Consider the following 26,149-nt stretch of genomic DNA (forward strand, 5'->3'; position numbering starts at 1 on the left):
GCGGTGCTAGTGATGGTGGCTGCTTAAACTCCTAACCATGCAGGAAAGATTTATTAATTTGCAAAAGACTGAAGCTAACATATTTAGGATATCTGGGTGACAAATATAGTGATTAATAAACCAATCTGTATAACAACTGATCCATGAAGTTTAATGCTGGAATAGAAGGCATGGAACTAAATCTCAAGGCTCACTGCTTTATTTAAATCTTTATTTATTCCAATTCTATTATAAAATAGTTGGATCATTGTTCGATAAACAAGTATAATGTAACAAAAACATACTTGTAGTAAAATCTTAAATGTGCTATTTATAAGTGCATTTATGATTTTGCTACAAGTAGGACATCGGGAAATCTCTACCTTCTTTCCCATGCTCCACACTGCTAGTATGAGAGCAGTCTTCAGATAGAGCTGAAGCCAGGTGTTTTTATATCATGTGGGGAAGGAAGGTCATGCGATGAATGCCTTAGTGTTGGTAATGCTACCCTCATTTGCTCTGCAAACTGTGTAACCCCATTCGAAGTTGATCAAAGTAGACAGTTACATTTTTTTTTTAACTGTAGACTTGTTTGATAACTACATGCAACAAGATGCACATGAGTTTCTGAACTACCTGCTGAACACCATCGCTGACATCTTGCAGGAGGAGAAGAAGCAAGAGAAACAGAATGGGAAATTGAAGAATGGAAATGCGAATGAAATCGAAGAGAATAATAAGCCTGAACCCACATGGGTGCATGAGATCTTTCAAGGAACACTAACTAATGAGACACGATGTCTGAACTGTGAAACAGTAAGCAAAAATTTTAAGAAAATTTACATATTTCTTCTTGATCATTTTGTAGATGTTTTCTTGGCTGTTTCTCAATACTACTTCATTCCCAGTTGTGGATGACTGACTAAGGAGAGTTTTGTTTTGTTCTACCTGTGTGCACTTACTTGTCGTGTGTCTCCTCTGCTTTGTATCTTCCCTAATACTAGTTTTCCGCCTCTTGGCTAAGATAAAGTCTGATATCTTTCCCAGACAGTACAATTATGATTATGAATTCAACAGAAATTTCTCAGCATTTCTAAAGCAGGAGAGTATCTGAGTGTAGCTGAATTGTAATTTTTTTATCACCTAATATTTTTATCTTGGCTTAAAAAAATTAAAGAGAATTTATTCATAGAATGCAAGTTTTAACTTTTTTTTTCCTGAATTGTTCAAACCCCAATCCAGGGCTGAGAGTGCTATGTTGTCAGCAGGGCTGTTGTTTGGATAAAATGTTAAACTAAGGTTCAGGTCAATGTTGAAGATTCCATGACATTAATCGAAGAAAAAAACTGGACGTTCTCCCAGTGTCCTTGCAAATGTTTTTTCTTTGAATACCAGCACCAGCTAAAACTGATTAACTAACTGGTCGTTCATCACGCTGTTGCTGTGGAACTTTCCAGCATTCATGCACCTATGACTGCATTCATAGCATTTTATTTTACATGGTGTTTTCCGACATTGCGGAGATGTCATGGGTGCAATATAAATGCTATTTTTCTCACTACTTCCTTTGAGCCACAGACATTCCTTGTATCCAAATAAAGACAGCAGAATATCATAGAATTTATCAGTAAAGGAAGTCAGCACAAATGTGGTGAAAGTTTGTTTTCTCAAGATGGAATATTGTTTAATCTTTCCATGAAAGTCTTGTGAAAATTATCTGTCCTTTATCTCTTCTATTTTGTATTTTTGGCCTAGACGTAGTGTTCTTTCAATACGTTCAATTACAGAAAATGGCAGCACGAAATGTTGATACTTTGTAAAGGGAAAAGATAGCCATGATAATCAGATCAAGGTACAGAATGTTGTATCCTGCCATAATCAAGATTTTTACATTTTTAGGTGTGCATTAATTTAAAAAAAGTTTGCTATTGTTGCTTGGGGGGAAAACATCAAGTTTCAATTTTGAATACAATAAATGTACAAGGATTCAAATGATCTGTAATTGGAACTACCGTGTCATAGTGTCAGTCTCCTTACATAAGGAAGGACATACTAGCCTTAGAGGTGCAACAAAGGTTCACCAGATTGATATCTGGGATGAAAGGGTCCTCTATGAGGAGAGATTGAGCAGAATGGGCCTATAGTCTCTGGAGTTTAGAAAAATGAGAGGTGTTCTCATTAAAATGTCTGAAATTCTTCGAGGGCTTGACAGGGTAGATGCTGAGAGACTGTGTTTCACCTGGTTGGACAGTCTAGAATTAGGTGGCATAATCTCAAAATAAGGGATCAGCCATTTACGACTGAGATGAGGAGAAATTTCTTCACGCAGAGGGTTGTCAGTATTTGGAATTCTCTCCCCCAGAGAGCTGTGGATGCTCAGTCGTTGAGCATTTTCAAGACTGAGATCAACAGATAGGTTTTTGGACATTTTAAGAGATGTGGAGATGGGGCGGAAGTTGAAGGAGAAGCTCGACCATGATCTTACTGAAAGAGCATACTTGAGGGCCCGTATGACCACCTCCTGCTCCTTTCCCCTTAGATTTTTATAGAATCATAAAGTTTTACAGCACAGATGGAGGCTATTCGGTCTGTCGTGCTTGTGCCAGCTCTTGGAAAGGGCTGTCTAATTTAGTCCCATAACCCTGCAATTTAGTTCTCTTAAAGTTCATGCCGGATTGCCTTTTGAAAGTTACTATGTGGAATCTGATTCGACCACAACTTCAGGTAATGCGTTCCAGATCTTAACCCTCTGTGAAGGGATTTCTCCCATTTTACCCTCTAGTTCTTTTACCAGTTATTTTAAATCTACGATTTCTAGTTACCATCCACTTGCCAGAGGAAATCGAGCAAGTTGGGAGAAACTGTCAAAACTCTGCATAATTTTGAATACCTCTGTTAGTTTCCTCTTCTCCTCCTTTTCTGCTGTAAGGAGAACAATCTCAGCTTGTCCCATCTCTCCCCATAATTGAACTTCCCTCATCCCTGGTATCATTCTGGTAAACCTCCTCTGCATCCTCTCCATGGCTTTGACATCCTTCCTAAAGTGTAGTGCCCAGAATAATACACTATTCTCTGGCTGAGGTCTAACCAGAGATTTGTAAAGGTTTAACATGACTTCCTTTTTTTTTGTATTCCGTGCCCCTATTAAAAAAAGTTAAAATTTCTGTTGAAGTATATTTTGATCTCCTATTTTACTGCATAAATGGGTATTCTACAGGTTAGCAGCAAAGATGAAGATTTTCTGGATCTTTCAGTTGACGTGGAACAGAACACATCAATTACACACTGCCTCAGGTAAGTGGTGTTCAGATCAGTATCTGGAAAATTGCGTACATGAAGATGTCTTTTTAAAGCATTAATTTTGACTCTCATTGAGGCCTGCAGTGGCCGGTTTTATTTCAAAGGGGACATTTCTCTCTCTCCTTTGCTCTTCAGTTTTTTAAAGTATAACTTGGCAGAAGCAAGAAAAACAAACAGGAAACCTGAATTCCCTATTCTACAGAATAGACATGCTGAAGGATATGTCCCTGTTTGATTTCAGGCTGGTTCTAGATTCATTTTGCTTGTGCTTAATAAAGTCTGCTTCCGTAGGCAAGCCCTCACTTCCCATGAACTAAAGCATGACCTCAAGTGTGAAGCAAGCTGGGGTAGCAGGTCTCAGAGCAAATAATTTCTGCTGCTAAAGTATCCACTGGCAAAGGACCTTGTGTGCTCCTGATCTTGCAACTGATGGACAATATATTTCAGGCTGAAAACTGAATCAAGTGTATTGAGTAAAAATATAAAGAAAAGACTGACTGGCTAATTTACAAAACGTCACTTAACATTCCAAACAATAATACCTTGGAGCGCTAATGCTTTTGTAGCATAAGTTCTGATGTGTCTTCTGGACTCTGCCTGTATAGTGATACAATAACAGTAGACTGGTGAATTAGGAAAAGAGTGCCATACTTCCACACGCTTTTCAGGCAGCTTCCATCTACAGAATTATTAATGAAAATGAATTTTAAAGATATCTTAGTAACTCTTTACACCCATGCTGGCTGGTAGCCTGTTTCTCACCATTCAACCACTTCCAGTATGAAGTAGAGGTTGGTATACAAAAATTACAGCTCCAGGCTCTTTATTGTAGCAAACCTTTTTAAAAAGTTTGTAAAAATGGGCAGATCAACTCTCCATAAGATCCCTATTGATATTTTGATTACCTGGAATAAAAACAAAAATTGCTGGAAACACTCAGCAGGCCAGGCAGCCTTTGTGAGGAGAGAAACAGAGTTAATGTTTCCGGTCGATGACTTCTCATCAGAAATGAAAAATGTTAGAGATTTAACAGTGCAGAGTCAGATAAAAAAGGTGGGGGAGGAAAGAACAAAAGAGAAATTCTGAGATAGGATGGAAGGCAGGACAGATTAAATGTCAAAAGGGAATGTTAATGGGACAAGTAAAACAACATAAGATGGATCTAGAGGCAGTGTACATAGATTGCAGCAAAATCATCAACGGCTGCTGTCCACAAAAAAAAAATGGTGGCTATAATCTGAACTTGTTGATTTCAGTGATTCCGGAAGGTTGTAAAGTGCCTAATTGAAAGATAAGCAGCTGCTCCTCGATCTTCCGTTGTGCTTCATTGAAACAGTATAAAGGCTCAGGACAGAGAGATCAGGGTGGTGGGGGGGGGGGGGGGAGAATTAAAATAACAGGTGACTGGAAGCTCGCGATTACAGTTACGGACTGAATGGAGGTGTTCCTCGGAGCGATTGTCCAATCTGTCTTTGTCTCCAATGTAGAGGAGACTGCATTGTGAGCGGCTAATATGGTGTACTAAATTGACAGGTATGAATAAATCACTGTTTCACCTGGAAGGAGTGTTTGAGGCCCTTGGCAGTGGAAAGGGAGGAGGTAAAGGGGCACATGTTTCATCTCCTGTGCTTGCATGGGAGGTTGCTGTGGGAAGGGTTATTGTGATCGAAGAGTGGACCAGGCTGTTGTGGAGGGAAGGATTCCTTTGGAATGCTGAAAATGGAGGGAAAGATGTTTAGTGGCATTATGCTGGAAGTGGCAGAAATGGCAGAGGGTGATGCATTGAATGTGCAGCAAGTTGGAACCCTATCATGGTCCTGGGAAGGAAGGAGTGAGCAAAAATGCAGGCAATAGGACAGACATGGTTGAGAGTTCTCAGTTGAAGAAAACTGAAGCCATACCTGAAACATGGGTATGGAAGGTGGCATCGTCAGAACAGATGAGTCGGAGAAATTGGGAGAATGGAATAGAGTCTTTTTTAAAGAAAGGAGTTTCAGTTGGAATCCCAGCGGAATAATTCAGAACTGGAAACCGTTGCTGAGGAAAAAGATACGGCTATGAAAGTGTGTTTGATCAACAGCCCATCATAGTCCTTTTTGTTCTTTCCTCCCTGCCTCCCTTTCCCTGCCACTGTACTTGCTTAAAACCTGTTACATCTCTTGAATGTTTCTAGTTCTGACAACAAGTCATCAACCTGAAAAATTCACTCTTTCTCTCTCCGCAGATGCTGCCTGACCTGCTGAGTATTTCCAGCATTTCCTGTTTCTATTTCGGATTTCCAGCATCTGTGTGTATTTTGCTTTTGTAAAGGTTCTACATTTGCATTCAGCATCCCTGGAGGAGATGGAATATTTGTTTCTCCCTCTTTCCTTTCCTTTCCCACCCCTAAATCCTGTTGAAAAGTACATTTGGGAAAGATGGAATGAGGTTGGGACCTTATTTTAGAATTGAATTTTTTTTTTCCTGTCCTTTCGACTCCCTATCCCCATAGAGAAATGCTTGACTTCCAGTTGTCAACAGTCAGCAACTTGCCAGTGTTTGGGTTCATGAGTTGAATCCTGTTCCCAGCATCTTAATACATTGTTTCATAGAATGGATACAGTACAGAAAGAGGCCATGCTGGTTCTCTGCAAGAGAAATTCACCTAGTACACACTTTCCCCATAGCCCTGCAAACTTTTTCTCTTCTGCTTTTGAAAGCCACGATTTGAATCTGCTTCCACCAGACTCTCAGGCAGTGAATTCAAGATCATAACCACTTGCTGCATAAATGTTTCCTTGTCTCACCGTTTTGCCATTCACCTTTTATATTGGTGTCCTCTGGTTCTCGACCCTTCCACCAATGGGAACAGTTTCTCTGTATCTACTCTGTCTAGTCCCCTCATGATTTTGAACACCTCTATCAAATCTCCTCTCTGCCTTCTCTAAGGAGAACAGTCCCAGCTTCTCCAGTCTATCCATATAACTGTAGTCCCTCATCCCCCATTCCCATAACACTTTTCTGCACCCTCTCAAAGCCCTCGCATCCTTCCTAAAGTGCGGTGCCCAAAATTGGACACAATTCTCCAGTTGAGGCCGAACCAGTGTTTTATAAAGGTTCATCGTAATCTCCTTTTGTGCTCTGCCTCTATTTGTACCTCAGTGTGGTAAAGTACATGGCTGTGTAATTTACCACACTGCACAACTTTCTTTTACTGTTTGCTGATGTATTTCAAATCTCAGTTGTCTTTTTCAAATGATTGAATCTTCCTGTACAGCTTTTTTTCAAAAAAAGGCACTTAAAACAATCATGATTTCTTCAATGTTTTACATGCATTAGTGCACTGTGATAGTTTTGCAACTTTAATTTGCAGAGATTTCAGCAACACAGAAACACTGTGCAGTGAACACAAGTATTATTGTGAAACATGTTGCAGTAAACAGGAAGCTCAGAAAAGGTGAGCATATAACAAGTGCTTAGTCTGTAATTCAGCATTATATCTACAAATTTCATGAATTATAAATGCCTTTCACTAATTTTGGTATCTCGTCTTGTTCTGTGGATGTTTTATTTTTAAATAGAAAATGTTTCAGGAGACAAAACTGCCAAACAAATTAAATTGCTAGGCAGTGCTTAATCGATGCTTAGAACAGTTGAAAGCATAGACATATAAGGGGAATGGGAATCAGATGACTATTGTGTTTGTCAATCCATAGCCATATGAATAGAAAGAAAGAAACCTGTATTAACATAGTGTCATCACATCTTCTGCATGCCCCAAAATGCATCATATACAGTTTATCACTTTGACACAACTGGTATGTGGACAACACTTTCAAATGACTCTTCATTCCAGCATTCAGCTGTTGGAATATTCTATGATCCATGGCATTACATTGTGTGATTTACCAGTTTTCACCCGTTACTCTTCCAGATGAAATTGTTTCTGTTACCTGTTGTATTACTCTGCAAAATGTCTTTGGCTGGGGTGCAAATTAATGCAGAGGCTCAATTGACCATCTGCTGGAACTGGAGTCAAAATTTCTTTACGCAAGAAGGTTTCTTGCTTTTGTCTTCTGCAACTAATCACCAATGTCAGGACATTTTTTTGACGTTACGACCGAGGTGGGAGGAGTGCATTGTCTTTTCTAGTTCCACTTCTCCACAGGTCACAACATATATTTAAATGTTACCCATTTACCGATGAGATCAATCATATACTCTAGTCTTTATCCCAGAATAAAATACACTAACCAAGTTTCTTTAATAAACAACAAAATTATCAGTTTATTATAAAACAAGTCTTAACCAGTAACGAAGCAAAGCATTAACACAGATTGGAATATGAAAGTTCCCTTTTTACCGTAGGCCCTCAAACACACACACAAACACACACACACACACACACACACACACGCTCTGTTACAAAGAAAAAAGACCAAAAAAGAATACTTTGACCAATTACTTGCTAATTCTTGAAGAAAAAAAGATATGGAAAGATGTCAGTTGTCCCCTTTTGGTTTGGCATCCTGAATACGCATAGACGGCCGTCACTGGGATCTTTCTAGAACCACTCTTTCCAGGCGACGTTGAAGATCAGTTTGGCAGGCTTTCCAGGAGAAATACCACACGGGTTTAACAAAAATGTAGAAGCACCATCATCTCATTGAAAATAATGAGATTAGTTATTTATTTAATTTAGTGGCTCTAAGTGTCATCTTGGTTGTTTGGTTTTAAAAGATCACTGGATGACCAACAGTGTGTATGCATTTTTATATAAACCATTCTATACTAATTTTGTCTTTGGTTGACAGAATGTGCGTGAAGAAGCTACCCATGATCCTTGCGTTACACTTGAAGAGATTCAAATACATGGAACAATTACATCGATACACAAAACTCTCTTATCGAGTGGTGTTTCCGCTGGAGCTGAGGCTGTTCAATACATCAGGAGATGCTATTAATTTGGACCGCATGTATGATCTGGTGGCTGTTGTTGTTCACTGTGGCAGGTTTGTTTGAGGAAAGCTTTTTCATTAATTGCATCTGAACCAGTTCTTAGAGCAATTTAACTGTACTCCCATTACATAAGGGGAATGGATTTCATAAGTGAGAAACTGTGTATTTGGAATAGTAGAACGTGCTGCAATGGAAGCTGAGACATCGATCATCAGGAACTGCATCACTGTTGGATCCGCAAGTGTGTTAATGGGGTTCGCCCCACTTCCTTGCTGGAAATGTTGGGCTCCAAGCTCTACGGAAAGCCCTGTGCCAAGTTGGTGCCAGACTTCTTGACATTGACCACAGGCTTTCTGGCAGGCTTCCCAATGCAGCAAGCATTTCAGTGTGCATTCCCATCACAATTTTCTGCATGGTGCCCCATTGAAGTCCTTGTCTGAGTCCTCTGCTGTAAACTTGTGCATGACCTCACCCTCTGGCAAGCTGACACTTGCGCTATCCTTGCCTTCTGCCCTGCCTTCAGCGCACTTGTGCCAAGTGTCTCACCACGTGCAGATCCCGTTTCTAATCTATCCTCTTAGATACACAGTGTGTCAATATCTGAGCTGGTGGCTGCAAGTGTGAAATGCTAAGTGTGTGAGGGTGAGGCAATTGAATGTTCATTTTGAATTCTGATAAAGATTGTTGGTAGGTGAGTGATGGAGGTGTGGTGAATTGAGCAGTGTCTGAGGCTTGTGGTGCAGCTAGTGGGATATGGCATTTAAAGATGCATTCACTGACTTGACCACTTGCATGAGGTCATTAAACTTCTTGCAACACTACACCCAAGACCTTTTGGAGCTGCTTTCATGGCATCGACCTCCAGTGGTTATCTGCTTCACTGCCTTCTCACCATGTGTTTGGAGGACCTCTGGGAACCACTGAGTTTACAGGCCATCTCTCCTTTCCACTTCCTCCACCAGGAGCTCCAATGTGGTGTTGGAAAACCTTGGTGCCCTCTCTCTTCTGGGTCAACTATTTTCTTTTGTTGCGGGTGGGCTACTACAATGTCCATCACCGAGTAGCTTGATAGCACCACTACTGACCAAGCTGGCCAATTCTTGCCAAACTGAGCTTGCAGCAGGTGGTGAAAGAATTAACATGAGGGAAAAACCTACTTGACTTCATCCTTAATCTGTCTGTTGCAGATGCATCTGTCCATGACCATATTAGTAGGAGTGACCACCGCACAGTCCATGTGGAGATGAAGTCCCATCTTCACACTGAGGATGCCCTCAATTGTGTTGTGTGGCACTACCACCATGTTAAATGGGATAGATCCAGAACCGATCAAGCAACTCAAAACTAGACATCCCAAGAGGAGCTGTGGGCCATCAGAACAACATAATCTGTAACCTCATGACCTGATATATCCTCACTCAGTCATCATACAGTGTATCATCAAGAGTATTAGCACTGAGCAGGTCTAGAGGTATTAAAATTAATAGTTAAAACAAGGTACTAGCTAAATTCTAAAAGAGGGAGTAGATGTTTTTTACATCCTGGATGGGCAGCTGAGACCTGCTGCTTGTAATTTTTGCACCATGTAGCAACTGCAGGCCACTTCATGTGTCGTGTTCCCCCAAGTGTAGGAAGTGTCTCCAGCAGATTGAGTTCAAGCTCCAGGTTTGAGTTTGAAGGGCACCTGGCGTCACTGTGGAGCATCAAGGAGTCTGAGAGTTTCCTGGATAGTACATTCCACACCACAGGCACAGAGTTTGAGAGTAGATGAGTGGCCCTCTGGAAGAGTAGGAAGAGGCAGGAAATGCAGGACTGTTCAGGCTGTGTCCCTTTCAAACCAGTACTCTGCATTGGAGACTGCTGGGAGTAACGACACCTGAAGGAGTGCTGTCCAGACCATGGCACCAATGGGTAAGGGATTGAGCAGGAGGGAACAGCAAAGAGTAGCAATGCTGTCTTTATAGGAGATTCCATAGTTAGGAGAACAGACAGGCATTTCTGTAACCATCATGTGTCCCACATGGTGTGTTGCCTCCCTTGTGCCAGGGTAAAGGACATCATGGAGAAGGTGCAGACTATTCTGCCGGGGACAGGGAGTGAGCCAGAAGCTGTGGTACCTGCCGGTACCAATGAAATAGAGGGGGCAAATATTGAGTTCCCACGGTCAGACATTCAGGAGCTAGGGAGGAAGTTTGAAAAGTAGGACCTCGAAGGTCTTGATTATTCTCCGATCTCTGGATTACTCTCAATGTCATGTGCTAACGAGAGTAGTAATAGGAAAGATCAATGCATGGTTTAAGGAACGAGGGCTTCAGATTGTTGGGGCACTGGGACCAGTTCTTGGGCAGGAGGCACCTGTTCAAAAGGAGCGGGTTGCACCTCAACAGGACTGGGACCCATGTCCTCGTGGGGAGGTTCATTAGTGTTGTTGGGGAGGGTTTAAACTAAATTGACGGGGGAGGGGATGGTGGGAACCAGCATATAGAACTGGAAAAGAGGAATGAAGTGCATAAAGGAGTGAGAGTGTCGGATAGTACTAGAGAAGGAAGTAGTACCATTTTAGATAGCAGACTAAGGAGGACTATAAGAAATACAAAGACAGGTTTAGAATGCATGTATGTAAACCCACAAAGTGTGGTGAATAAGGTTGGTGAGCTACAAGCAGGAATATGATGTGACAATAACAGAAAAGTGGTTTAAAAATAGTGAGGTCTGGGTGCTTAATATTCAAGATACAAAGTGTTCTCAAAAGATAAGGAAGGAAACAAGGGGAGGTGGGGTGGCAGTACTGATTAGGGAAGACACTGTAGTTTTAGGAAGGGAGAATGTCCTTGAGGGGGCAAGGAAAGAATCCATTTGGTTAGAGTTGAGAAGGAAAAAGGGTTTGATCATGCCAATGGGGGGGCTAATCTATAGGCTTCCAAGTAGAGAGAGAAATCTGCAGGGAAATCACACATGTGCAAGAACTAGAGTATTCGTATTGGGGGCTTTCATTCCAACAAAGGGGAAAAGCAAGCAAACCAAAGCCAGAGCGGCTTGGATGACAAAGGAGATTGAGATGAAACTCAAAAAAAGGGTGTATGATGCACACTGGGTGAATTCTTCAAGTGAGAACCAAGCCAAATACAATAATTTTGGGAGGGGAAGTGAAGAGGAAAGTAAGACTGGCAAAGAAAGAATATGAAAATAGAATGGCAGTTAAAATAAAAGGTACCTCAAAATCTTCTACTGGCATGTAAATAGTGAGCAGATAATAAGCGGGGTGGGGCCTGTCTGGGACAAAGTATGCGGAGAGGTGCAAGGCAAGGCTAGAATACTTAAGTATAAATAAAAACTAGAAATGCTGGAAATACTCAGGTCTGACAGCATTTCAGATCAGTGACCCTTCATCAGAAAAAAAGTTCTGATGAAAGGTCACTGACCTGAAACGTAAAATCTGCTTCTCTCTTCGCAAATGCATTTCTAGTTTTTATTTATACTTAAGCATTCTAGCCTTGCCTTGCACCTCTCCGCATACATCACCTTCTTTGTCCCTAACAGGCCCCACCCCACTTATTATCTGCTCACTATTTACATGCCGGTAGAAGATTTTGAGGTACCTTTTATTTTAACTGCCATTCTATTTCCAGTATTTTTATTTCAGATTTCCCGAATCTGCAGTGTTTTGCTTTTATTTATATTAGAATACTTAAGTACTTTGTTTCAGTGTTGACTTAAGGAGGAGGATGCTGACAAAATATTGATGGTAGCGGTAATGAGGTGAAAATTGATGGGCAGAGTTTACTGGAAAGACTAGCTATGCTTAGTGGATAAGTCACCTGGCCTGGATGGTTTGTGTCCCAGATTGCCAAAGGAAATGGGAGTGGAGATAGTGGAAGGGCATAATCTTGCAATCTTCCCTTGATGTGGGGGAGGTGCCAGAGGTTTGGAAAATAGCAAATGTGACACTCTTATTCAAGAAAGGGTGCAAGGACATTCTGAGTAGCTACAGGCTAGTCAATTTAACATCAGTGGTGGGTCAGGTTTTCGAAGCAATAATCAGGAAAGCATCAACCGGCAATTAGAGAGGTTTGAGTTAATTAAGGAGAGCCAGCAGATTTTGTAAAAGTTTGACTATGTTTGACTAATCTAATTGAATTTTTTGATGAAACAACAGAGAAGGTTGATGAGGGGAATGCAGTGAATGTTGTCTTTATGGATTTTAACAAAGTGTCAAAGTACCACAAAAGGCTGGTTATCAAAATTGAGGCTCATGCAATAGGAGGGTCAGTGTCAACTTGGATAAACGAATTGGCTTAAGGACAGGAAACCAGGAGTCATAGTAAATGGTTGTTTTTCAGACTGGAGGATGGTAGACAGTGAAGTTCTCCGAGGCTCAGTGCTAGGACTGTTGCATTTTTGGATGTATATAAATGATTTCTATATTGGAATACAAAGTAAAATTTCAAAATTTCCGATGATGCCAAACTTGGAGGTGTGGCAAACAGTGAGGATGATACCAATTAACTGCAACAGGATATAGACTAGCAGAATGGGCAGACAAGTAGCAGATGGAATTTAATAGAGAAATGTGAGGTGATGCATTTTGGCAGAAGGGATAGGGAGAGGTGATATAGACTTAATGGCATAGTTCTAAAGTGTGCAGGGACAGGGACCTGGGGTTTATATGCATAGATCTTTGAAGGTGGTAGGATATATTGAGAGAGTAGTTAGCAAAGCATATGGAATCTTGGGCTTCATAATAGAGGTATTGACTAAAAAAGTAGGGAAGTTTTGCTGAACCTTTTATAAAGCTCTGGTTAGTTCCCAGCTCGAGTATTGCGTCCAGTTCTGGCCACCACATTTTAGGAAGGATGTGAGGGCCCTTGAGAGAGTGCAGAGAAGATTTACCAGAATGATTTTAGCTACAAGGATAGGTTGGAGAAGCGGAGGTTGATCTCCTTGGAACAAAGGAGGTGGAGGTGTACAAGATTATGACAAGTTTAGATAAGCTAGACAAAAGCTGTTCCCATTCACTGATGGTAAAAGGACAAGGGGACACAGATTGCAGGTTTTGGGCAGGAGACACTGAGGAATTTATTTTTATTTATTTATTTATTTATTTAGAGATACACCACTGAAACAGGCCCTTTGGCCCACCGAGTCTGTGCCGACCAACAACCACCCATTTATGCTAACCCTACAGTAATCCCATATTCCCTACCTACACTCGGGGCAATTTATAACAGCCAATTTACCTATCACCTGCAAGTCTTTGGATGTGGGAGGAAACCGGAGCACCCGGAGAAAACCCGGGTTGAGGAATGAGGAAGAATTTTTTTATGTAGCGAGTGGTAATGACCTAGAACTCGCTGCCTCCGAGGGTGGTGGAAGCGGAGGTGATGAATGATTTCAAAAGGATTTGAAGGAAATACACTTGTAGGGCTACTTGTAGGGATAGAGTGAGGGAATGGGACTGACTGAATTGCTCCACAGAGAGCAGGCGCAGACTTGATAGGTTGATTTCCCTCCTTCTGTGCCGTAAATGAAACTATGGGCTGAATTTTCAAATCTGGATTGAGAACCTGTCGCCGGAATAATTTCCGGGTCCAGACACCCTCGTTTCAGCTGTGTTGCTAACAGACACAATTATGTAAAGGCCCTAATTAGCATAAGTCAAGTTCGGCACCAAGCGTCTGCAGAGTGCAAGCAGCAAAGGCTGGCAGCAGCCATGATTGGGCTGCTGCTGCCTCCTTGCAGATGAGTGCAGGAAGCTGCATGGAGAACCTGTGGAATAAAAAGGTGAGGCAGTGCTTAGAAAATAAAAAAAGTCCTACACTGGGCCTGGTACTAGATTCCCACAGGCCCAAACCATTTCATCTCTTACCCAAAAGGTTTGCCACCTACCCCTTGCAAGCCCGACTGCTGTGCACTACCATGCACTAGACTGGTCAGGCTTGCTGGAATCTTCACAGAAACGTACCATGCAGAACTCCAGCCCCTTAACGAGCTCCTTCATGGGACTATTAGGCCCTTCATTGGAGGTGAGCAGCTTCCCCGTTCCCTCCCCTCCCCACCCCCAGCCCTCACATTGAAGGCATCAGGTTCCAGACCTCCGGGACTGCAATTTTCGAATTGTGTCTGCACCGGCTCCTGACTCTGTGGCCTTTTGTGACGAAGTGAGAAAGGGGTCCCGGGGTTCCCCCTCGGCCTTTGCCTGGTTTAACCATAACCGGGTTTAATTTTTAAAACAGTTTCAGTTCCCCCCTCAGTTCACCGCTTTCTAATTGTAAGGCAAAGAAATCAATTAGACAGGTTTTCTTAAACTTTCACCTTTCTTGTTTAAATCTATTAGCCTTAAACTCTAATACGGTTCATGACTACAGAATACGAGACTTGACCACGCTAGCATACATACGCAATAAACACACTCCGATAGAGACAGAAAAGGTAGAAAGAATAAAGGGGAAAAGTTTGAGGCAATAGCTGGGTGTATTTACAGTCCTTTGAGTTCAAGGTGGAGTCTTTGGTTGCCGGTAAGCCCTGCTGTTCTTTGGGGCCCAGTGCACGCTTTAACTTGTTTCTTTTCTCTCTTGAGGTTTGTGAGAAAGCGAGGGAGAGCCAGCCAGAAGAGAGGCTCTCTTGTTCCAGGTTCAGTTGCAAACTGCAGTCTGTCTTCAAACTGTCCTGGGGCACAATTCAAAATTCCAAGTTGGCCAGTAAGTTAGTCATGCGACTAACCCCTTATTTGGGAACAACCGCTTCTGCGGTTTGTGGATTTCAAAGTTCTCAGTGGGGGGTGTAGTGCTGTCTCTTGCACCGACCAAGGTGTGGATTGCCGTTGCCCAGACCAATCTCTGTTAATTGAATCAGTGAGCATTCCCATTGTCTTTTCCTAGGTATACAAATATCCTCCAGCCAAATGTCTGGTGATCTCTTTAAACAAGTCATTTCTTCACTCCAGCAACAATTTAAAATTAATGTTCATATGACGAAATTAATATGCTTCATTCTTGGCAGGTGGGGGTCTTCATGACAGGCCCTTTGAAAATTCAGCCCGTGAATCTAAGTCCGGGGAGCAATCCTGGTTCTAACAGGAGTGTAGAAGAGCGGACTGGCTTTTAAGCAGCCCTTGATGTCGAGATCCGCGACGGGCTCTGGATGAGGCCCACCACGGACCTAGATGCCGGCAGGGTCTGGCCCAATCCTCTCTGTGGCAGTGAGGCACCGTGGTGGCCGCGCCCTTGCTGCTTGAGACAGGACCACACTCAGCATCTTCAAATCAATAAAACTGATGCATTTACCTCAGATGTTGAGGGCCACAGCAGCTGGCACTCCCACTCCTTCGGATTCCCGTCCAGGGAAATGAGGCACCACACTGGTGGGGAGGGGAGGTAAGTTTCAGTGTAGAGAGACAGGTTCAAATAAACATCATGGGTATAGGGATGGTAGGAAGGGGTTGTACTTTAAACTTTGTGCAGTTTGTGGCGTGGTGTGCGGGTGGGGGGGTGGAGGTCAGATGTTAAAGGTAAGTGTTTTTGGGGGGGGGTGGTGGAGGGCAGATAGTTAATGTAATTGTTATTGGGGGTGGGAGAGGGGCAAAAGAAATGTATGTATTTAATTTTATTATGTCTTTAAATATTTAAATTAGACAGCAGGGCTGGCCGCCATTTTAAAAATGGCATCAGCGCACAGGCAGCTGATGCCATTGCTGCACTTAAAATTGGCGTATGGCCCGTATGGGCGGGCCACCATTTTTTGAGCTCTTGGCGGCAGGCTCATAGAATCCAGCCCAGCATGTCAGGAGCAGCAGCAGGCATCACACCTTAAAAAATGAGGTGTCAGTCTGGCCAAGCTACAACACAGGACAACATGCATGCTTAACAGTGGTAGCAACATGCTATAGACAGAGCTATGAATTCCCACAACGAGTGATCCGATCATAGCTCTGCAGTCCTGCCATATCCAGTCTTGAATGCTGAAAGTTTTGCAGTGATGTGACAGAAGGAAAAACTTTTTTTATGCAACGAGTGGTTAGGATTTGGAATGTACAGTCTGATAAGGTGGTGGATACAAATTCACTAGTAGCCTTCAAAAGGGAGTTGGATAAATACTGGAAGGAGAAAAATTGTAGGGATATGGGGGAAAGAATGGGGAGTGGGACTAACTTGATTTCTCTTTGGAAGAGCTGGTACAGACTTAATGGGCCAAATGGCTGTATTATTGCATGATTCTATTCTGCATGATTTCAGCACCTTCAGCAGATACAGTGCAGCTTCTAAAGAGGTCCGGGCTAGCTTTACGTAGTACTAGCAAGTAATGATTTAGGGGCTCCATGCTGATGCGTGCAGTCAATAAACAGCACTGTTAGTGCTGGCTGTGTGGCGATATCATAACGAATAGGTAGCACAAAGATTCACTGCTGCCTGCATTACATCAAACAGGCACAGGCTAGTCGAGCATCGCAATTCTTTGCACCCGTTTTTGGGGTTTATCCAGTTTAGTCCCCAGTAGCTGATGCAGTGATAATTAATAAAAGGACAAAGGAATGCGCAAATAGTATTCAGTGAAAAGACAGGATGGGTTCATCCAACCAAAAGTGCAAGAAAATGAAGAAACCTAGAGAAGGCAGAAAGAAATCGGTGCTGCTGGTTTCGAATCAGTAATGTGGCCAAAGGAGATTAATCGAGGTGTTCTAAATTGACGGGTTTTGTTAGATTCAATGGGGAGAAACTGTTTCCAGTGGCAGGAGAGTCAGTTGCCATAATAGAGATTTAATGCAATTGACAAAAGAACCAGAGGGGAGATTAGAATTATTTTTACCGAGTGAGGTATTAGAAATAAAGGGTGCGGGAAGCAGATTCCATAATTCCTTTAAAAAGGGAATTGTATAAATATTTTCAAAAGGAATATTTTGCAGGGACTGGGACTAATTAGATAGCTCCACCAATGAGCCAGTACAGGAACAATGGACCAAATAGCCTCCTGTGCTGTATTATTCTATGAATAAAAATCTTCAATAAATTAGTAACCTAATCTGTATCAGGTATCCCTGTCTGCACATCATGAGAAGTGGGATTAGTAGAGTGACATCATCCCACCAGATGTACCAGCAGTTTTGTTTTCATTTCCCACAATGGAAGGTGTCGTTTCCTTGCCAGCATTACATATGGATAGAAGTAGGCCAATATTGCTTTGCGAATGGCAATTAGTCGCAGAGCAATCCATGTGCATTTCAAAAACTGGTAAATGTCAATTTGTTTATCCTGGGTGTAGGAGAGAGGAAAGACTACTTCCCAACCGGACTCCCCTCACAGCACCAAACTCTGGCTGCATTGTGGCCTGTCAGGAATTTTGAGGCTGTTTTTCTATTTGCTCTGATGTAATCTGTGATTTCTATATTTTGTATTAGAGAGAGAGAGAGAGAGAGCAGTGGGAGCAGAGATTTAAAAAGCGGGCCAAGAAATCAGAGGCCAGAGAGAGAGAGAGAGAGCAGCGGGAGCAGAGCTTTAAAAAGTGTACCAAGAAATCAGAAGCCAGAGAGAGAGAGAGCGAGCAGCGGGAGCAGAGATTTAAAAAGCGCGCCAAGAAATCGGAGGCCAGAGAGAGAGCAGCGGGAGCAGAGCAGGGGGAAAAAAAATCGAAAAACAACATCAGAGTTACGTCACTGTCGACAGAGAGCAGGGAAACAGAAAGCCGCCGGGGTGAGTATACTGGTAAATTTTTAATTTAATTTCATCTAAAGCGATCAAGTACAAAATAAGCTTTGATCGATTCATTGGTATATAAACTTAAAAAACTAAAGCGGATTTGATAATTTATCATAGTGGGAGAGACTGACCAGCAGGGAGTGTATTTGCTTAAATTCAGACTGCTTAATACATAAGCTGTATTAAGTATTGCTGTTTATCAGTACTTGTAAAACTTACTAATAAGACTTATTAGAATTGGCAAGCGCTCTTACCAGTAGGAAGGTCTACATATCTATATAATCAAGAAAAGTATAACTTTAGTTGAAGGTGGTGCTAGCATTTAATAAGCACAGTAAGTTCTATGATATATAGGAATTATTTTAAGTTAATTAAGAAATTAATCAAAGTAAATTAACTAATAGTATAAGTAGCAATGCCAGGACAAGTGTTATGTTGCAGCTGTGCTTTGTGGGAGCTCCTGGATGCGAAGGTGATCCAGGACAAGCACGTCTGCAGAAAGTGTAAGAAGCTAGAGGAATTCTGGATCAGGATTATTGATCTGGAGGCCAAACTACAAACACTGTGCAACATGAGGGAGGTGGAGAAATACCTGGAAATTTTGTTCCAGAGGACGGTCTTAGGCTCTTAGAACAGGGTCATCTGTTTTGGTCAGCAGTGAGGGACAGGAGGATGTGACTGTGAGTGAGGCAGGTAAAGGGACTGAGCAGACAGTAGTGGAGGAGCCTCAGACTTTGCAACAGTCAAACAGGTTTGAGGTGCTCTCAACCTGTGTAGATGAAAGCCAAGTCTGCAGGGTGGATGAGCAGACTGGCCATGGCACTGGTACAGGAAGCCATCCAAGTGGGGGAGCAAAAAGGAGTTTAGTGGTAGTAGGGGATAGTATGGTGAGGGGGATTGACAATGTTCTGTGCAGCCAAGAGCGAGAGTCCAGAAGGCTGTGTTGCTCGCCTGGTGCCAGGGTTTGGGACATCTGCTCAGGGATGGACAGGAACTGGGAGGGGGAGGATCCAGTTGTTGTGGTCCATGTAGGTACCAACGACATAGGTAGGACTAGGAAAGAGGTTCTGCTTAGACCATATGAGGAGTTGAGCAACAAATTGAAGAGCAGAACCTCAAGGGTGGTAATCTCTGGATTATAACCTGAGCCACATGTCAATTGGCAGAGGGCACATAAGATCAGTGAAATGAATACGTGGCTCAAAGACTGGTGTGGGAGAAGTGGGTTTCAGTTCGTGGGGCACTGGCACCAGTACTAGGGAAAGTGGGGGCTGTATTGTTGGGTCTGCACCTGAACCGTGCTGGGACCAGTCTTCTAGCAAACTGTAGAGAGGGCTTTAAACTAAACAAGGGGGGAGAGGGATCCAGCTTGGGTAGATGTAGCCAATCAAGGGGTAGAGTCCAGGCAGGAGAGCAGAATAGTAATATGGGAAATGAAGGTCAGAGAACGGCAGGAAGGGACTGAGGAAAAAAATCCAAGAATACACCAATAGTCAAGACTAGATGTTACAAAGATAACAAAGACAAAACTAAAGGCTGTATCTGAATGCACATAGCATTCACAACAAAGTAGACGAACTGATAGCACATGTTGAAGTAAATAAATACGATCTGATAGCCATTATGGAGACATGACTACAGGATGACAAGGATTGGGTCCTCAATATCGAGGGGTATATAACCTTCAAGAAGAATAGGAAGCTAGGTAAAAGTGGAGGAGTAGCGCTGTTAATCAAGGATGGCATTGGTGCAATAGTTAGAGATGATCTTGGTTCAGGAAATCAGGACGTAGAATCAATTTGGGTGGAGATGAGGAATAGTAGGGGAAAGAAGTCACTAGTGAGAGTGGTCTACAGGCCCCCTAACTGTAACCACAACGCAGGACGAAGTATCCAAGAAGAAATATTGGGTGCTTGTGATAAAGGCACGGCAATAATCAGGTGATTTTAATTTACATATAAACTGGAAAAATCAGATTGGCAATAGTAGCCTGGATGAGGAGTTCATAGAATGCTTTCGCGAGAGTTTCTTAAAGCAGGGCGTTCTGGAACCAACCAGAGAGCAGATTATATTAGACTTGGTATTGTGTAATGTGACAGGATTAATTAATGACCTCAGAGTAAAGGCACCTCTAGCAGTGACCACAATATGATTGAATTTTACAGCCAGTTTGAAAGAGAGAGGAGTGGGTCGAAGACTAGAATTTTAAACTTAAATAAGGGCAACTATGTGGGCATGAAAGCTGAACTAGCTAAAGTGAACTGGGTTACTAGGCTAGGAGATGGATCAATAGAGAAGCAGTGGCAGACATTTAAGAGGATATTTCAGAATAAGTATATTCCGACTATAAAGAAAAATTCTAAGGGGAGGACCCACCATCCGTGGTTAACTAAAGAAGCGAAGGAAAGCATCAAACTTGAGGAAAAAGCATATAATTGTGCAAAGATGAGTGGCAGGTCAGATGATTGGTCAGAATATCAAGAATGGCAGAGAATGACTAAAGGGTTAATCAGGAGAAAGAAATTAGAGTATGAGAGGAAGCTAGCTAGAAATGTAAAAACGTATAGCAAGAGTTCCTACAGGTATTTAAAAAGGAAAAGAGTAAGTAAAGTGAGTGGTCCTCTAGAGAATGAGAATGGGGACTTAATAGATAATAAGGAAATGGCGGATTAAGTGAACAAATATTTTGCTTCTGTCTTCACTATAGAGGCTACAAAAAACATTGCAGTAATCGCTGTAAATCAGGAGGTGGAAGGAAGAAAGGAACTTGGTGAAATTACAATAGCCAGGGAAGCAGTACTGACCAAACTGATGGAGCTGCGGGCTGACAAGTCCCTGGGTCCTGATGGGCTTCATCCTAGGGTCTTCAAAGAGGTGGCTAATAAGGTAGTAGATGTGTTGGTGGTAATTTTTCAAAATTCGCTAGATTTTGGAAAGGTTCCATCAGACTGGAAAGTAGTAAATATAACCCTTCTATTCAAAAGTGTGGGGGGAGCAGGCAGAAAACTGGTAACTATAGGCCAGTTAACTTGACATCTGTCGTGGGGAAGGTGTTAGAATCAATCATTAAGGAAGCTATAGCTGGGCACTTAGAAAAACTCAAGGTCATTGGAAATAGTAAGCATGGTTTTGTGGAAGGGAAATCATGTTGAACCAATTTTTTGGAGTTCTTTGAAGGAGTAACATGCGCTGTGGATCAAGGGGAGCCCGTTGACTTGGATTTCCAGAAGGCATTTGACAAGGTGCCACATAAAGGGTTATTGTGTAAAGTAGGAGCTCATGGTGCAGAGAGTAAAATATTTGCATGAATAGAAGATTGGCTGGCTGGCAGTAAACAGAAAATAGATAGGTCCTTTTCTGATTGGCACGATGTGGCAAGTGGAGTCCCGCAGGGGTCTGTGCTGGGGCTTCAACTTTTTACAATTTATTTCAATGAACTAGATGAGGGGAGCGATGGCATGGTAGCTAAATTTGCAGATGACACAAAGATACGTAGGAAAGTATATTGTGAAGAGGACATAAGTAGGTTGCAGACTGATGTAGTTTGAGTGGGCAAAAATCTGGCAGGTGGAGTATCATGTGAGAAAATGTGAAGTTCACTTTGGCAGGAAGGATAAAAACAAAAGCGGAGTATTTCTTAAACAGGGAATGACTGCAGAATTCTGAGGTGCAGAGAGATCTAGATGTTCTAGTGTGTGAGTCACAAAAAGTATGCAGGTACAGCAAGTAATAAAGAAGGCTAATGGAATGCTATCCTCTATTACGAGAGGAATTGAAAATAAAAGTAAGGATGTTATGCTGCAGTTATACAGGGCATTGGTGAGACCACATCTCATACTGTGTGCGGTTTTGGTCTCCATTTTTAAGGAAGGATGTAAATGCGTTGGCGGTTCAGAGGAGGTTTACTAGATTGATACTTGGAATGAGCAGGTTGTCTTATGAGGAAAGGTTGGACAGACTGGGCTTGTTTTCACTGGAGTTTAGAAGAGTGAGGGGAGACTTGATTTGAAGTATATAAGATCCTGAACGGTCTTGACAAGGTGGATGTGGAAAGGATGTTTCCTCTTGTGGGTGAGTCCAGAACTAGGGGGCACTGTTTGAAAATTAGGGGTCGCCCTTCTAGGACCGAGACGAGGACAAATATTTTCTGAGGGTTGTGCGACTTTGGAATTCTCTGCCTCTGAAGGTAGTGGGGGCGGAGTCATTGAATATTTTTAAGGCAGAGATAGATAGATTTTTGGGCAATGGAATCAAAGCTTATCGGAGGTAGATGGGAGTGTGGAATTCGAGACAGAAACCGATCCACCATGATCTTATTAAATGGTGGAGCAGGCTCGAGGGGCTGAATGGCCTACTTCTGCTTTGAATTCGTATGGCATTGCTCGCTTTAAATCCTAGAAAGTTGAAACTGATACTGGGTCTTCAAAAGGTTAACTATCTCCTATTGGTGGAAAGTGAGAAATCACACTGCTCATTTTGCTAATTGTGCTCCAGTGTATTGCATTTATGTCTGTGTATAATGTGATGAAAGGCCTGTTCTCACATCTTCTCCACATGTGTTTCCTAAGGGATAGCATATGCTGACAACAGTTTGCCATGGCAGCTATTCATTTAAGAAAAGGTACTATATCCCCCATCATTTCTGCTGCCCATTCTGACTACAGCTACAAGGCATGTTTTTTTTTTATAAGACTTGATTTCTGGGCATCTAGCCAGTCCATTATCTGTTACTGTTAGGATTTAAGTATTGATCAGAACCTTTTTCCTTCCTGCCCATTTTCTAGTGCAACCCAATTATAATAAATTGTTATCTCCTCTTCTTTCTTATGTTCCGGCTACTTCCTGTAAACTAGCTGTGCAGGAGGGGATTTGCTTGCTAAACGACTTAATCTTTTTTTTCTGCTCTGCTGAAGCACTGGAGATTAAAAGAGGCCAGAAAAAGATTTGCACAAGCAATATAAACTTGAGTTTAAAATGAGAGAGATTTAGAAAACTAGATGGAAATGGAGAGAAAGGAAGATTTATTGAAAAATTGCAAAATAGAATGCTCCTATTCTTTATGTTCTTGGGAGGATGCTGAGAATAGAAATGATATGAGCTATGAAAAATACCAAAGAATAAAGAATGCTGTAGATTTACAAGAGGATCTCCCTGCATTAAGTGAAATTGATATGTTGGTTGAAAACTGGTTCATTCTTGTATAAATTGACATTGACTCATTAACTATTATGGTCACTTAAAAGTGAGCTCTTCCTGACCATGTCTACTTTTTTTCTAGCAAAATCCATAATCAAATATGAGTAACAGTTTTTCTGTGGCGATTTTAAAATAATAAAGCAAGAATTTTTAGCTACAATGCAGTTGTATAAATTTTGCTCAGTTATCTTATCTACGTTGTACTTAATATTTGGTTTGATGTCCTAATTTTTTTTTTTCCCTTCCATTTCAGTGGCCCTAACCGTGGACATTACATAACTATTGTGAAAAGTCATGGCTTCTGGCTTTTGTTTGATGATGATATTGTTGAGGTTAGTCTTGTAAATATTTATGCTTTATAATAAAACAAGTTTAAGCGGGCAGAAATAAAGTAGATTTTCGTCTAACACATGGCCATTGCACAGGGTGGAGAATCAGATGCGGAAGATTGCACACCCATAATGGATCTTGCCTGTTTTTTTCCTCCTTTTAAATTAACAGTTGGATTAGGGTGGCGCAGTGGTTAGCACTGCAGCCTCGCAGCTCCAGGGACCCGGGTTCGATTCCGGGTACTGCCTGTGTGGAGTTTGCAAGTTCTCCCTGTGTCTGCGTGGGTTTTCTCCGGGTGCTCCGGTTTCCTCCCACAAGCCAAAAGTCTTGCAGGTTGATAGGTAAATTGGCCATTATAAATTGTCACTAGTATAGGTAGGTGGTAGGGAAATATAGGAACAGGTGGGGATGTTTGGTAGGAATATGGGATTAGTGTAGGATTAGTATAAATGGGTGGTTGATGTTTGGCACAGACTCGGTGGGCCGAAGGGCCTGTTTCAGTGCTGTATCTCTTTTTAAAAAAAAAAAAAAAATCTGTTATGGGGGGGCTCTGTTAAGAGCATGCAGTCTCCCTACCTGATTTTTTTTTTTCCCCTCTGTGCTGTGGCCAGGTGGTGATCCACATCCTTGCAGTACAGGGGAAAACTTACTCCAGACAGTTACAAGCGGACAGTCAACCATCTCCCAGTCCTGTGGCGATGTCCGTCCCAAAATCACTACAAGAAGAATCATAGGAAAAGGCTGAGCTGACATACCTGCTGTTTTGTTTTCTTTCATGGCAGACATTAATTGTTGGCTGCTTTTGTTTTTCGTCTTTTTATAAACCATAGATTTTTGCAAAATTCAGATGACTTTCTGGGGACACAGAATTAATTGACTGTGTGCAAGTGGACTACAGTAACCAGAACAACTTGCATTTATTTAGTGCCTTTAATTTAGAAAAATGTCTCCAAGCAGTTCACAAAGGTATGATCAAGAGAAAAGTGTACATGGAATAAGAGATATTATGAGGTGGGCCGCTAAAGATTTGGTTGGAGGTGGATTTTAAGGAGGGTCTTGGAGTATAAGAACATAAGTAAGCTATATGGCTCCTGAGCCTGCTCCACCATTCAATAAGATGATGGCTGATCTTTGACCTCCACTCCACTTCCTGCCTGATCCCCATATCCCTCGACTCCCTTAGTGTCCATAAATCTATTGATCTCCGTCTTGAATGTACTCAATAACTAAGCATCCACAGCCCTTTGGAGTAGAAAATTCCCACCCTTGTGAGTGAAGAAATTGCTCCTCGTAGTCTTAAATGGCCGACCCCTTATCCTGAGACGATGCCTCCTAGTTCTAGACTCTCCAGCCAGGGGAAACAGTCTCTTAGATTCTATCCTGTCAAGCCCCCTCAGAATCTTATTTCAATGAGATCACCTCTCATTCTTAACTCAAAAGAATATTCTATTCAATCTCTCTTCATAGGACAAGAAATGCTGGAACCACTCAGCAGGTCTGGCAGAATCTGTGAAAAGAGAAGCAGAGTTGACGTTTCAGGTCAGTGACCCTTCTTCGGAACTGATCCGAAACGTTAACTCTGCTTCTCTTTTCACAGATGCTGCCAGACCTGCTGAGTGGTTCCAGAATTTCTTGTTTTTATTTCAGATTTCCAGCATCTGCAGTATTTTGCTTTTATCTCTTCATAGGACAACTGTTTCATCTGGGAATCAATCGAGTGAACCTTCTTTGCACTGCCTCTAAGGCAAGAATTGAGAACAAAATTGTACAGCCGTGTACAATTGCAGCAAGACTTTCTTTCTCTTGTACTTCAATGCCCTAGCACTGAAGGCCAACATACCATTTGCCTTCCTAATTGCTTGCTGTACCTGCATGTTAACTTTATGTTGTGAACAACAACACCTTTGAATCCTCTGAACATTTAATAGTTTCTCACATTTAAAAAAAAAAAAAATTGCTTTTTTTTTCTACCATAATAAATAACCTCTCATTTCCCCACATTCCACTCCATCTGCTATCCTATTGCCCACTCACTTAAACTGTCTATATCCCTTTGCAGGCTCCTTGTGTCCTTCTCACAGCTTACTTTTCCACCTAGTTTTATATCATCAGCAAACTTGGCTACATTATACTCGATCCTTTCATTTAAGTTATTTATATAGATTGTAAATAACAGACCTCAGCACTGATCCTTGCAGCTCACCACTCTTAACAGCTTGCCAACCTGAAAATGACCTGTTTACTTCTACTCTGTTTACTATCCTTTTAACTATTCCTCTATCCATGCTAATGTATTATCCCCAACTCCATGAGCTTGTGTTAACAACCTTTTGTGTGGCACCTTATTGAATATTTTTTGAAAATGTAGATACACTACATCCTCTGGTTCCCCTTTTTATCTACCCTGCTAGTTACATTCTCAAAAAACTCAATAGATTTGTCAAACATGCTTTCACTTTTATAAAACCATGTCTTAAAGGAGAAGCAAGGGGTGGAAGGCTTTGGTGAGGAGATTTCAGAACATGGGGTCTATTTGTCTGCCAATAATAGGTAAAGGGTTATAGGGAATATACAAGAGGTCAGAGTTCGAAGAAATGAGTTCTTGGGGTGGGGAGTGTGGTTTTACTGTTGCAGGAGTTTACAGAAATAGGGAGGGCAAGGCCACTAATGTATTGAAACACAAGAGTGACTTTATATGGGAGGCATTGAGGCATTGT

At 41.9% G+C, this 26,149-nt stretch overlaps 1 protein-coding gene across 6 annotated transcripts in view; it reads left to right on the top strand.

Moving 5' to 3' along the window:
* usp46 (ubiquitin specific peptidase 46) overlaps positions 1-26,149 on the top strand; it is a 93,247-nt gene that overhangs the window by 42,183 nt on the left and 24,915 nt on the right. For 2 of the 6 annotated variants that reach the window (XM_068035426.1, XM_068035435.1), the window contains 6 exons: positions 566-795; positions 3,197-3,273; positions 6,632-6,715; positions 8,073-8,270; positions 23,356-23,434; positions 24,900-24,971. In XM_068035426.1, the coding sequence (XP_067891527.1) occupies positions 566-795; positions 3,197-3,273; positions 6,632-6,715; positions 8,073-8,270; positions 23,356-23,434; positions 24,900-24,971 (740 nt within the window). Of the gene's footprint in view, positions 1-565; positions 796-3,196; positions 3,274-6,631; positions 6,716-8,072; positions 8,271-15,216; positions 15,591-20,613; positions 20,793-23,355; positions 23,435-24,899; positions 24,972-26,149 lie in introns of those variants that run through there. The other 4 variants (XR_010975361.1, XM_068035444.1, XR_010975363.1 and 1 more) reach the window with 3 other exon arrangements.

This window comes from Heterodontus francisci, chromosome 1 (assembly GCF_036365525.1).
Source record: "Heterodontus francisci isolate sHetFra1 chromosome 1, sHetFra1.hap1, whole genome shotgun sequence".
Taxonomy (NCBI): Eukaryota; Metazoa; Chordata; class Chondrichthyes; order Heterodontiformes; family Heterodontidae; genus Heterodontus; species Heterodontus francisci.